A 13362-nucleotide genomic window follows, 5' to 3' on the forward strand; every position below is an offset into this window, starting at 1 on the left:
ACAACACGTAACTTATGTCTTGCCTAGGGGTGACCTATGATGACAGGGCAGGTGTGCCAATGTCCCAGGGATTGGTGGAGTGAGTTCTGTCACTTGGCCTGGCTTTGCCAGAAACAACCCAACTATATTCTGTCAGTCAATCCAGGTACTGAGGGAAGGCTGCTTCCAGCCTGTTTTTCTGCTCTGAGGTTAGTAGGAAGGAGAGCCCAGAATGGCCAACACTTGACTGTGGTTGACAGAGAGGACGTGAGATCTGAATAATTCCCATGTTTCATTTTATATTCGAGTTCTTGATGTATGTGTGAGTTCCATGAGGAGTAGTGAATGAAGTACTAGATTTAGGGTCCGGATGTCCCAGGTTCAAATTCTGCTTTGGATACTTCCTAGTTGCGTGACTGGGCAAATCACTTAACCTCTCTGTTTCTGTTTCCTCCTATGTAAAATGAGGGGATCTAAGATCATTTTCATTTTTGATCTTATACCAGAGTGTGCCTTATCTAAACTCTGCTACTCTCCAGCCCAGTGCTGGGCACATTTTCATTGAACCTGAATACGCCTTGGGGTTGGTTGTTGGGCACTTAGCTCTATGACATGGCCACCAGAGGGAGCCAATTCACTACGGGGATGGACCACCCTTTCTGGGATTGGCCCCATCACCAAAGCTCTGACCCCCTCCAGCTCAGGAATAGGTTGGAAGACAGAGCTTTCTTAGCTGCACACCCCCTAAAACCAAGCTGTGAGATTCCAGAGTTGCCTCCCCCAATCCCACCACTCACTCACCTGCTGTGGGGAGATGAGGGACTTTGAGAGGCCGTTCTCAACAGTGGTCCGAGATGCCTGGACTCTAGAAAGGATGGGGAGTGGAGGGAAAATAGGAGGTTTGGGCTAGGAGAGGCTGGGGGACTGGAGTATTCAAGGAAGAAACCAGGCAACTGGGGAACTGCACCCTCATTCCCCAGGTCCTGAAAAGATTCTGACGTCATTGAAAGACACACTGTTGACTTGAAGTGGGAGCAAGATTTGGGGTCTTATAACAGGTGATAGTAAGTTTTGTTTACTGGAGCAGGAGCCAGCCTCCAGGACCAATTCTCAGGGTAGTGTCTCACCTTTGCTTTGCTCCTCAAAAGCCCAGTCCAGCTGCAGCTCTGGAAGAAGAGAGAGGAAGCAGGTTACTGCGGTCTAACCTCTGCCTCAACCCTACTCCAGTGCTAGCAGCCCTCCCCCTCCCTTTAGGAGGTGGGGGAATGAGTCAGGCCCAGAAGAATGTCTAAGGAGGGAAGGAATTAGGAGAGCAGTTCCTAGGAGGTCTGGAAATGCTTTGGGTATTCAATGACTCTGGAATGCCTCCCAGCAACCCGAGATTTCCCACCTCTCTCCTCAGACCCACCCACCTATCCACTTAAAGCTAGTGGGGCCTGAGGTCAGCAAGATGGCCAAGTCAGGGAAATCCATCTTTCTTGTTTAAGACCCCCTGTGTCTCTCCTGCCTGGGAGAAAAGCGTCAGAGAAAACTCAGGCACTGCTAGCTAAAGCGTTAGCAACCTCCAAGGCTACTTCCAATATTTTAATTTTAAATGAGCAAACCAGACACAGCTCGTCTTACCATAAAGGAATAACTAACGTGATGACATTTTAGGCACCTGTTCCACCTGTCTCTAAGCCCTTGAAACTACCACAAAGTAAGAAGCAGTCAAGAGTCCCTCTCCAAGGAAGAGGAGGAATTCTTTCCTTAACACATGAAATTCAAGACGGAGTTTAGGTCTCCACTCAAACCTTAAAGAATCATAGAATGGGAGAGTTGGAAGGAATCTCAAAGGCCATTTAGTCTCTCTACAATATACTGGAACTAGTCATTATCTATGTATTAATTAATAATTGATAATTATAATATAATAAAGATCTATATATTAATAATAATAGCTAGATTTTATATAGTGCCTACTATGTGCCAGGCATTATGTGGAATGCTTTATGAACATATCATTAGATCTTCATAAGAACCTGGGGAAGTAGGTGCTATTATTGTCCCCATTTTACAGTTGAGGAAACTGAGGCAGACAAAGGTTAAATGACTGGTGAGGTAACACAGCTAAGAAGTGTCTGAGGCCAGAATTGAACTCAGGTCTTCCTGACTCCAGGCCTGACAAGCTTTACACTGTACCACCTAGATGCTTCATGGATTCAGTGGCCTAAATGCCATTTTTGCAAATTCCAACCATGCCTAGTTTTATTCTCTGGGGCCAAGCAGACTAAGCGTGCTTTCTTTCTTCAACAAGATATGACCCATTATAGACTGAGCTCCCCAAGGGCAGGCGCTGTCTTTTTTTGCCTTACTGTGTCAGGGTTTAGCATAGTCCCTAGCACACAACCAGTATTTCATAAATGCCTTTTGATGGCTGATGGTCCTTTAAATACTTGGAGACAGTTATCGTGAGTTCTTATGTCTTTTCTTCGCCAAACTATATATATCCCAGGTGCCCTCAGTCAATATTTAAACAGTGTGAGCCATGCCTGCTGCCTTCTTCTGGATGCTCTTTGGATTTCCTTTCTAAGATTTGACACCTGGAAGTGATCACACGGAAGCAGAGATGTGAAATCATCAGGGCAAAGCAGAGAGGGGCCCTGCTGGGCTTCTCATTGCTATCTAAGATTACACTAGCTTTCTTAGTTGCAATCTCACCCTACTGAGGCATATGGGGCTTGCAATATTGTATTTAGGAAGCTGACTTTTTAGAAGCAAAGGCTAGGATTTTTATGTTGACTTCTATTAAGTTTCATTTCACTAGATTTAAAGTATTTTTGAATGATCTATCCCTTTATCCAAATCACAAAGAAAAACAATTAAATAACACAAGGCCAACACAGGATCACTGGAGAACTCCACTGGAGAACTCCTAATAATAATAACATTTATACAACACTTTAAGGTTTGCAATGTATGTCACAGCAGCTAGGCAGTGCAGTGGATAGAGCATCAGGGGCCTGAAGTCAGAAAGACCTGAGTTCAAATGTGACCTCAGACACTAGCTGTGTGACCCTGGTCAAGTCACTTAATTCTGTTTACCTCAGTTTTCTCATCTGCAAAATGGACTGGAGAGGGAAATGGCAAGTTACTCCAGTATCTTTACCAAGAAAATCCCAAATGGGGTCACAAAGAGTCGAACATGACTGAAACAACACAACAACAAATGCATTTCATATATCATGTCATTTTATCCTTAAAATAATCCAGGGAAGCAGGTACTGTAATTATCTCCACGTTATAGAAGGGGAAACTGAGGCAGGCAGCAGTTAAGGGACTTGCTCAGGTTTGACTAGTAAATATCTGAAGTAGGATTTGAATTTAGATCAACCAATTCTAAATCCAGAAATCTTTCTAGTATCCAGCACTATTTTGAACCATTTCTGTTCTCTACATCTGACCATCTAATCAGCTCTAAATTCATCTAATAATGCCATCTGTCAAACACTGTAGACCTGTGTAGTCCACAACACTCCAGATTAAAATGTAATTGAGAAATATTTGACAAAAAAATAAAAATAGAAAAGAACAGATGATGTTAATATATGGTTTTTTAAATCAGTAAGAGATCCTTATGCACCCATTTAGAGACCCCTTGTCTTGCCCACATCTCTTCATCTTTTCCTTAACAGAGGTTCTATCAAGTGCTTCGCTAAAATCTAGAGAAACTCTTTCTAGAGCATTCCCCAGGTCTACAAGTTGAGTGACACCATCAAGATGCTGTCCTGAGTCCTGTCTCTCCCTCACTTCCCATAACCATTCACTTGCCAAATCTTGTTGATTTTACCTTTCTATCTCAACCTGTCCCCTTCTCTCCACTCACACTACCGCTGCTCTAACTCAGGTGAACTATTGTCACCATTTCCTAATTGGCTTCTAGTCTCTTTCCTCTTCAACCAGCTTCCACAAGCACAAGTCCAACCATTTTACTTCCCTAATGAAGAATCTTCAAGGGCTCCTTATGCCTCTCCTCAGTTTAGTATTTAAACCCTTTCCCAGTGCAGCTCCAGCTTACCTTTTCAGGCTTTCTCTAACCCTTCCTGCACATTACTCCTGATACACAAGCTGTGTACCAGCCATTTTATTGTCCCTTGTACTTGGCATTCCATTTCCTTTCACTATGTCTTTGTATAGGCTGTGCCTCATGCCTGGAATGCTCTCTTTTCTTCTACCTCTGAGAAGTTTCCATCAAGACTCACATCCATCTGCTTTTTCTTAGAAGAAGACTTTCCTCATCTTCTCCCTCTTCCTCAAATCCCTCAGAATCCTTCTCCCTTTCTCATTCCTCAGCCAGCCCCAACCCTGCCCAGGCATCAGCCATTACAAGATTGGATCTCACCTGGAAGTTTTCGGTGGATCTGCTGGAACATTTTCCGGTACCAGTCCCGTGGGCTGCCTACGCTCTGGGAATAGAGAAGGCAAAGTCAGGCTGTTCTCCTTTTCCTACCTCAAGACCTTCTTGGTTGAAATCCAACCATGGGTGTCAGGAGGCCCTGAATTCAAATCTGGCCTGACACTTACTAGCTGTGTGACCCTGAGCAAGTCACTTAACCCCGACTGCCCTCACCAAAAAAATAAGAAAAGGAAAAGAAATCCGGTCATGGGGTCTCTGCTGAGGTGATGTTACAGGAAAAAATAGTACCTCACATTGGAAGCAGCTCAACACCTACTCTTCAAAGTACAGTTTTAAAGTTACCAGGGGCACTGAGATTGAGTGACTCCTTCAAGGTCACAAAGCCACTAACTATTACAGGCAAAATTTGAACCCAGGCCTTTCTGGCTCTGAGGTCTACTCCCTCTCTCTCTCTCTATCTCTGTCTCTCTCTGTCTCTCTCTCAGCTTCAGTTCCCTAATCTGCAAAATGCTGGTAATAACAGCATCTCCCTCACAGGGTTGCTCTGGGGGTCAACAACCAGACATTTGGAAAAGTTAAAGCACTATACAAAGCCTAGTTTTTTAAAATGATCTTTACACGCAATTTTAAGATTTACAAGGCTCCTTCCTCACAGTATCTCAGCAAATACATACAAGAATTATTATCCCCCCACTTTATGGATGAAGGAAGTGAGGCTCTTACAAATGAAGTGGCCAGGGTCATGGTAAGGATCAGAATCCAGACCTCTCCTGACTTCAGATTCAGTTCTCTGTGAAACAATGGAGGGTTAATCCTGAACTCAGGGGCAGCTAGGTGGTGCAGTGGAGAGAGCTCAGGGCCTGGAGTCTGAAAGATCTTTGTTCAAATCCAACCTCATACATTTACTAGCTGAGTGACCCTGGGCAAGTCACATCCTGTTTGTGGTAGTTTCCTCATCTGTAACGTGAGCTGGAGAAGGAAACAGCAAACCACTCCCAGTGTCTCTGCCAAGAAAATCCCCAAATGGTGTGGAGAAGAGTTGGACTGAACATCCCTTGTCCTCCCACCCCCCTTTCTCCCTCAGAGGTTCCCCCGGCACTCACAGAACGAGGAGCGATGGGCATGCCGCTCTCATCCACTGGCCCGATGCCTTCGTATTTGACCCAGCACTTGTCCCGCTGCTTGCTACCTTTGGTCCATGTAGCTGACCAGTTTGGGCCACACTGGGACACGGGTTGCTTCACGCCTCCAGGAACCTGGCTCTCAGAAACGGGCCAAGTTTGGTACCAAGAAGGATCTGTAGGTAGCATTTGAGAGGCAGAAGAGAAAAGAACAGTAAGGAGGAGTCAGTGAGTTTACTCTGACCCCCACCCCATACACATGCTCCACTCATCCTCTAGGCTTTCCAGGACAGTAACCCCTGACCTTGTCTGAGTTATGACATTCTGTTTGTTTGATTTTGTGCCTTAAACACACACACAACTGCACCCTGTTCCCTCCACACAAAAGGAGCATATAAGACTTTTTTTTTTAAAGTAAATCCAAACCAATTACCTTTTGAAAATGTCAGGACCTAACCTCTAAAATGACTGGAGATGCCATATGGGTTCTTAGAAGAGCCTTCCTCCCCCGAGGGGAGAATCACTGCTTTAAAGTGGGGGTGGGTTCCCTAAACCAATATCATTTATGAAAATAGGATTTTCTAATTGGATTTTGCCTCCCTCCCCCCCATCCCTCCCAGCTAGGATCCTGCTTTATCCCCTGTAACTCAAGCGATAAAGGCAAGCAATTTGATTCACATTCCCACCTATTCCTTGGATTTCCTAGGTTAGAGGCTTCTCTCCCTTTTCCCCAGTCCCATAGACTCCTGTGAAATTCAGCCATTTTCCAAGGATGTCAACCAGGATAGCCCTGAGAGTCCTATCCCAGATTGGAAGGTGCCAGTCACTTCAGAGGTTGACCTTAGGGTCTTCAACATTCATCCCCACTCTCCACTCCCATTCTTCCCAGCAGCCGAGCTCCAGCATTGGTCTGCCTGCTTTGGGGTCCTTCATGTACAGTTAGGAGTATGTGGGTGGGGGGTGGGATTTAAGACCTGGCTTCCATCCCTAGGGGCTTGGTTACAGCTGGGCCAGTTTGGGGGAAGGGCAACAGTTGTTGTGGGAGGAAGAGGAACAGTGTTGCTCCTCCACAGGTCTGTGTTGGCCTTAAAGTTTTCTCTTCCACGGGAGTCTTGGGCAACACAGGTCCACAGCGAAAGGAAATGTCTGTTTTATTCCCAATGTGTGTGCAAGTTAGTAGTATATACAAGGTGAGAAGTTCACAAGATGCAATATCAAAGGGGGGTTCACAGTGCACCACAACCCAGGAAAACATACAACAGATAAAGGCATCAGTAACCAAAGGTGCCCTCCTACAGCAAAAAGTTTCAAGAAATTTCTGCCTCCCTTGTCCCATGCACCTCAAAAACACCTGCATCCCTGGGGCAGAGCAACATCATCCTCTGTCAGAATGGTCTCGCAGGGATCTAGAGATCTATATTGATATTCATATCTACAAATTTATACATACACACATAGGGAATGATGGGAAATGCCTTGACCATCTCCCATGTGTATAGATGTGTGTACATATACACACATACATATATATGTATGTAAGAGATTTTGAAAGAGTATATATGTGTGTGGACATTTGTATCAAAGGTGCACAGAAGCCAGCATCAATCTAGGCAATTGCAGTAGCTGGGTCTGAGGAACAGGGAACCTGGGGAGGCTCCAGAGCCCTATGCCAAAGACAGAAGCCCCTCCAGCCCCACTCCCACCTCACTGAATGGAGAAAGATGGAGTTGCTGTCACTTTTGGGGAAAGGAGGACAGGCAGTTTATCTTCTGCTTTCCACCAAACTGTCTAAAAGCCTTTCAGAGAGAGTCTGACTTGTGAAGGAACAAGCGAACAAGTAGAGCGTTTAAGCCAAGGGCGATGGAAGTGAGGGAGCTCTCTGCTAGCGAATGTGGGCTGAGCAAACCTGGGATGACTCTCCTGGGTGCCAAGTGCCTATTGCACACGGTCCTGGGGGCTGGGTCATGGAACTGGAAGTTGAGTGTGTTGGAGCCACCATCCCGGAGCACAGACACCTGTTGGGGTTGGGAAGGGGGGACAAGAAGGGAAGCTCAAGATATCGTAGGGAGGAGGGGTAGATTTCCCAGAACACACAGGGGACGACAGGGCCCAGCAACCATCCAGCAAGCAAGGGTATCAGGAATCAAGAAACAGTCAAGTAATTTCTGCCTCCCCCATCCCTTCCACCAAATCCTTGCACCTCCCCAGGTCAGGGCAATGCTCCCTCTCTCAACCCTTGTCCCCAGTGGTCTCACCCGAGTCCCTCGACGATGCTGTGCTGGCTGTGCCTGGAGGTGGCCTGGGATGAAGTCACTGAGGCTGAGCCCGGGAGGGAGGCTGTAGTATGGAGCCTGCATGGTGTGGCTAGAGCCCACAGACCCAGAGGGGACCAATTCTCCCTTGGGGAAAGACCAAGGAAGAATTAGAGTTGGCTCTGGAAGCCCGAGTCCCTTTTGGGTGCGGATGGGAGTGGAGGTCTGGGGAAGGGTGTCTGGAGTGTCACCTGGGCTCCCGATGCCCCAAGAGGCAGACTCCTCCCCTGGGCACCAGCCATCAGCTCAGTCCCTGCTCCTGCTCCTGGCGCAGCCTCAGCTGCCGGATCAGGCACAATGAACTGCTTGTTTGAGTGACCCAGGAACTGCAGGGGTGGGGGGAAGGGGGGGTGTGGAGGACCAGGGTGAGGGAAAGGGTAAGAGAGAAGAGGGATGGCAAGAAGCAGGGGAGGATGGGAAATGCCTGGGTCATCCAATCATCCAGGCATACCCCATGGGGATCTCAAAGCACTTTATGACTTCCTAACCCTGAAAAGAGAAATGGAAACAGCTGTTGGGCACAGCAACAAAGGAAGGAAGGAGAGAAACTAGTCTAGCTTGGCTATATGCCCCAAGTGAGAACAGGCAGGGTCCCTCCCCTTAGTACCAAGACCAAGCAGTGCCTCTTGGGTGAGGGGTAGAAATCATCTTCCCTGAGTCAGGAGTTAAGCATGAAATGGTCATAGCCTTTTCTATTTCAGCTTTCCTTCCCAGGGACTCTGGGGAGTTCAGAATGCCAATGGGGACTGGCCTGCCTTCAAATCTTGGGCTCTGGATGCTCTCTCTCTTTCTCTCTCTCACTGTTTCTCTCTGCATGTTTATCTTTCCCTTGGTCTCTCTCTGTCTCTATCTCTGACTGTTTCTCTCTATCTGTATATTTCTCTCTCCCTTGGTCTCTCTCCCTGTTTCTATATGTACGTTTATCTCTCCCTTGGTCTGTCTCATCTTCTCTGCTTTCCTTCTGCTTTCTTAACCTTTCTATTTTTCTCCTTACTCATTTCTACAAGTCTTTCCCTCTGCTTTCCTTCCTGTATTTGTCTCTTTTTCTTGTCTCTGTTTCTTCTTCTTTGCTCTGTCTCTGTGTTTAGGTTTGTGTCTCTGTCCCTTTTTGTCTATCTGTCTGTCTTCCAGACCTGTTCTTGCTGATCCACAGAATGAGGCCATAGTAGAGAATGGCTTATCTCTGGAAATCAGCAGTGGGTGTAGAAGAGGTGATCAGCTCTGTGAGGAGAAAGCCCCCATAGGGGTAGGCAGCAGGAGAAGGTGGAAGACTTGGAGAGGGGGAGGAGGAGGCTGGGGGAAAGGGAGGAAGCAGGTGGAAGATGAAGGGAAGGTGGTCCCTGTGCTGGGTGATGGCGACATGAGACCTGGACTCTTCTTGAAAATTTAAATACAAAGTGTAGGCTGAAATCATGGGTTGACATGGGACTTCCTTCCACCCTACCCCACCCCAGCTAGAGTCACAGGACTTGCCTGCGTCACACTGGCACCTCCTGAGTTGAGTCCAAGTCATTTGTGGGTGGCTTCCACACTCACAAAGGGCAGCATTCGCAAAAGGAGGAAAAGAGGGAGTCCTGTATGCTGGGAAGATGCATGCCCATGGCCAGAGTGGGGATTTCACATGAGCAGTGCACTGGGGGGGCATGGGATGGGGAACTTGTCACTCTCTTGTTCACTTGTAATGAAGTCCCAGAAATCAGGAAGGTCAGGGAAGCAGGCCCCCTATTGTGAGCCACTTATACTTGCTGGGGCTTGGAGCAGGAGCTTGCCTGTTGCTTTTTTGTGCCCATTAGACTGTTGGGGGTGGGGAGGAGTGGGAAGTGAAGGCATTCACCAGCTGGATTCAATTAGGACTAAGGGCAATGCCACATCAGCAGATCAACTCACATCAAAGCTTTCTCCAATTCTTTCTTTTCTAAACATTATGCAGGGGGACACTGAGGCATGACTAAGGAGAGCTTGGCTGAGGGCTGACAGCCTGGAAGTATCAGGCCTTAACTTCTCAGTGCTCTGAGTTATATCATCATCATCATCAATTGACCCTGGATTCTCCTTTCTCTTGACGTTCTCTGACTTCCTTGACCTCTAGGAGGAATTCAGAGTGGATAATTTCCCTTCAAGCAGGCTGGACAATTCCTTTGTTTTCCAGTGTGGCAGAGAAGGCCTTGGAGTTAGGAAGGTTCCCATCCTGACTCTACTGTACGTGTGACCCAAAGCTAGTCACTTAACCCCACAGTTCTCTCTATGACTCAGAGAGAAAGTGGGAATATGCACTAGGAGAAGGAATTTCTTATCTGGGAGTTCCAAGTTTAGTCCCCACCCCTAGTCCTGATCACTAGGCTGTTTTCAGGAGGCAAAGACTGTGTCTGTTTTCCAATATTCCCTTTCCCCCTAAAACAATGTTCTCAATGTTTCCTTTCCCATCCTACCTCATTCTCCCTAATGGGGAGAATGGGCCCAGTTACCCCAGTCCCTTAAAGCAATAAGAATTTACATACACTTTGCCCATTCAGGCCTCTACATTCTTGACCACCAGTATCCCTAGGAGTTAGAGGTAGGGGTAAAGTGGGAACAGAGAGGGAGAGGTACTTCATTTAGGGAGAAATGGAAGCAAAGGGCCTTGATCTACATCCATCCCACCAGATGATGCAGGGATGGGATCAGAAGTAAACCAGGTCTGACTCCCAGATCAGCACTCTGTCTACTTCCTGTGAGCTTGACAGAATTCTCCAGTCCTTTTGGCAAGTCCTCTTTAATTTAAAGGCTTGACTCTGGGACTACAGCAATCAATGTAGTACTACTTGGAGGTTTTTTGTCCTTGTCCAGGACAATACATGGGAAAATAAATGGGGTGGTGGTGGTTAATCTCAGCTCCTTCTCTCTTCCCCATTTCCCCCCAAGAAGACAAGAAAAGGCTTCCCAGGTAAGCTTATATTTTCTTTGAACAGCAAGGTGCTAGGAGCAAGATGACCCCAGTCCTCTTCCCAATTTCTTTTCTCTGTACCTCAGTTTCCCTGAGCATAGGAAGAGGGCCCAGCTGCTTTTCTGTGGACTCCAGAGGGAGGAGCCAGTCTGCCTTCCCTTTGTCTGGTTCGAGGGATTGGCTGTTCTTCCCTCCTTGATCCCTCCCCTCCCTGACCTCAGCCTCTCCTCCTTTGCCCCCTCCTCCTCCTCTTTGGCACCTACCTGCAGAAGAACTGGTGGAGAGGATGGAGAGTCCATGAGGGAGAAAGCATTCCCTCCAGCCTCCACCTTGAGCCCACAGCTGTGGGCCTCTGGGGAGGCTGCCAGGAAGGGGAGAAGTCTGGGGTGTGTTCTCTCTCCCTCGTGACTGGGGCAGAATAAGACTCTTATAGGGTGGGTGGGTGGGTGGGAGGGGAGGAAGGAGAGGCAGTGAGACAGAGTCAGAGTCACAGAGAAAATGGGGAACTGGAGTGTGGGTGTGAGATAGAGAGGACAGAGAGATAACAAAGAGAAAGAGTCAAATCAGCAGGGAGTCTGCAAGCTGGAGAGAGGGAGGAAGGGAGGGAAGAGAGAAAGAAGGGAGGGAACCAAGCAGAGAGTTTCCAATCTCTGGCCTGTTTGCAGCAGGGTGGGGTGTAGGGAAAAGTCATACTTTTTGTCTGTAGCTTTTTCCCCTCCCTCCTCATGTTGTGTGTTTATGTGTGTTGTGGGGGTTGGGGTGGGGGAAAACTGGAAGGGGGGGTGTAATTTGGTCAGGAGGCTATAGGCAAGCAAGTGCCCATCTCCTGGGGAAGGGAGAGCTGCTCTCATTTCAAGGGTGGGACCGAGGCAGAGGAGAGGCAGGGAGATCACCCAGTGATCAGGGTGGGGCGTGTTTAGAGGAGGAGGAGTCCTGGGGGTCCCAGGGGACCACAAGAACCTTTCCCAGCAGCTTTCCTTCTGTGCCCTGTGGAGCCTTTGGCACCAGAGTGGGGCTACTCAGAGTTTCCAGCAACATTTCCAGAATGGGTGTGTGGGGTGTGCTCCTCTGGTCCTGGAGCCCGCCTTTAGTGCAGGAATGATGAATAAGACGGACAGTCGCAGTGAGACACAGGGATAGAAACTGAGAGCCCCAGAGACAGAAATAAGAGACAGTGAAGCAAAGAGACTGACACAAACAGGGCACGGCTGCAGCACAATTAGAGGTATAAAAGAGGTGTGAATAGTGAAATTTATACACATATACACAGCCGTGGAGAAACAAGGACTTGGCAGACGTACGTTTACACATATACATACGCATGCAATGGGCCAATAGAGCGGGAACACATGGAGGAAGGCTGCCCTGGGCTGGAAGGATTTTCTCTTAAGGAAATGGTACAGGGGAGGGGCTGGGGTAAGCCAGCCTGGGAGGGCGGATGAGGGTGGAGGCCCACCCCTGACGGTAGTGGGGTGGTCCGCATGTTCCCAGGCAGCGGACAACACGTTTTGATCTTGTTGTCTTTCCGATGTTCCTGTTGCTCCTGGCTCTGCTCCTAAGAACCTACGCCCATTGACTCCCTAGACTCATTCCACTCCCTCTTAACCTGTGCTGCTGCTACCATTTTTCATTAGTATCCCTCCTGCCTTCATCCATGACTCTGGTTCTGTTTGGTCTTCTAAATAGTCAGATGAAGCTTAGGGACAGAAAGGAATGGAGAAGGATCCCCCTGACCATAGCTGTTGAGAGAATGGGAGGAAACAGGGATGCTGGAGGAGTGGCAGGAACAAGCACAGTGATGCTCCATCTCTGGATCTTGGCAGGGAGTATTTAAAGAGCTTTTGGCCTGGGGAAAGGAAGAAAAGAGAACTTGTTTGTAAGCTGAGCTCAGGCAACCAGGTTGACTTTGACCATCCCAGGGGAACATGTTCCAGAGACATTAAGTCCCAGTTGGAACCCTCACACTGTTCTCTGCACCTTAGAAATAGCTCTAATCCCAAGGGGAGCTCAGAAAACAGGCCACTCCTACAACCCATACCCTCCTCCATGTCCCCTCTGTTCCAAGGGACACAGGCACCAATCCAGCTTCTGAAAGAAATGGGATTGCCAAGTTTCATGGGATGACATACACAGTACAGTGCAAAGAGTTTGGAACTGGGAACTAGGAGACCTGGGCTCCATTCTTTGCCAGGCCTGTTTCTTTCCCTATAAAACAAGAACTATAACACTGACCCACTCGTTGTACCAAATATAGCACTTGCCCTGTTCATACCACGAATGATCAGGAGGTAGGCTTCAGGACTCCGGAGGAGGGCATCCCAGCCTGAAGAACTCTGGGCAGCTCCCTCAACCCTGAGGTTAGCAGCCACAGAGTAGGCCTAGGAGCCCAACCTATGGTAGGTCCTTCCTCCTTCTTTAGGTCACAGTGCACTGAGAGAGTAAAACTTCTCTAAGGCCCTTTGTTCCTCCAACATGAGATATTTTATGAAAGGGATAAGCAGGAATGGGGATCCATTCCCAAAGAACATGAACATGAACAGTGGTGACTGGTATCTCTAACTTGGTTTCCCTGTTGTAACTTAATCAGAAGTGTGTGGGGGGTTTAGAGCACTCCTTTTCTTCTTCGCAATG

General features: G+C 47.9%; 1 protein-coding gene across 3 annotated transcripts in view; it reads right to left on the reverse strand.

Moving 5' to 3' along the window:
• SORBS3 (sorbin and SH3 domain containing 3) overlaps nt 1–11148 on the reverse strand; it is a 38608-nt gene extending 27460 nt beyond the window's left edge. For 2 of the 3 annotated variants that reach the window (XM_072634880.1, XM_072634877.1), the window contains exons 1-7: nt 8000–8014; nt 7752–7895; nt 7403–7511; nt 5479–5672; nt 4361–4424; nt 1107–1145; nt 781–844 (exon numbers count right to left, since the gene is read on the reverse strand). In XM_072634880.1, coding sequence (XP_072490981.1) covers nt 781–844; nt 1107–1145; nt 4361–4424; nt 5479–5672; nt 7403–7511; nt 7752–7853 — 572 coding nt within the window. In that variant the 5' untranslated portion in view covers nt 7854–7895; nt 8000–8014. Of the gene's footprint in view, nt 1–780; nt 845–1106; nt 1146–4360; nt 4425–5478; nt 5673–7402; nt 7512–7751; nt 7896–7999; nt 8015–10994 lie in introns of those variants that run through there. The other variant, XM_072634878.1, reaches the window with a different exon arrangement.
• Nucleotides 11149–13362: the final 2214 nt, after the last annotated feature.

Source organism: Notamacropus eugenii, chromosome 1 (genome assembly GCF_028372415.1).
Source record: "Notamacropus eugenii isolate mMacEug1 chromosome 1, mMacEug1.pri_v2, whole genome shotgun sequence".
Taxonomy (NCBI): Eukaryota; Metazoa; Chordata; class Mammalia; order Diprotodontia; family Macropodidae; genus Notamacropus; species Notamacropus eugenii.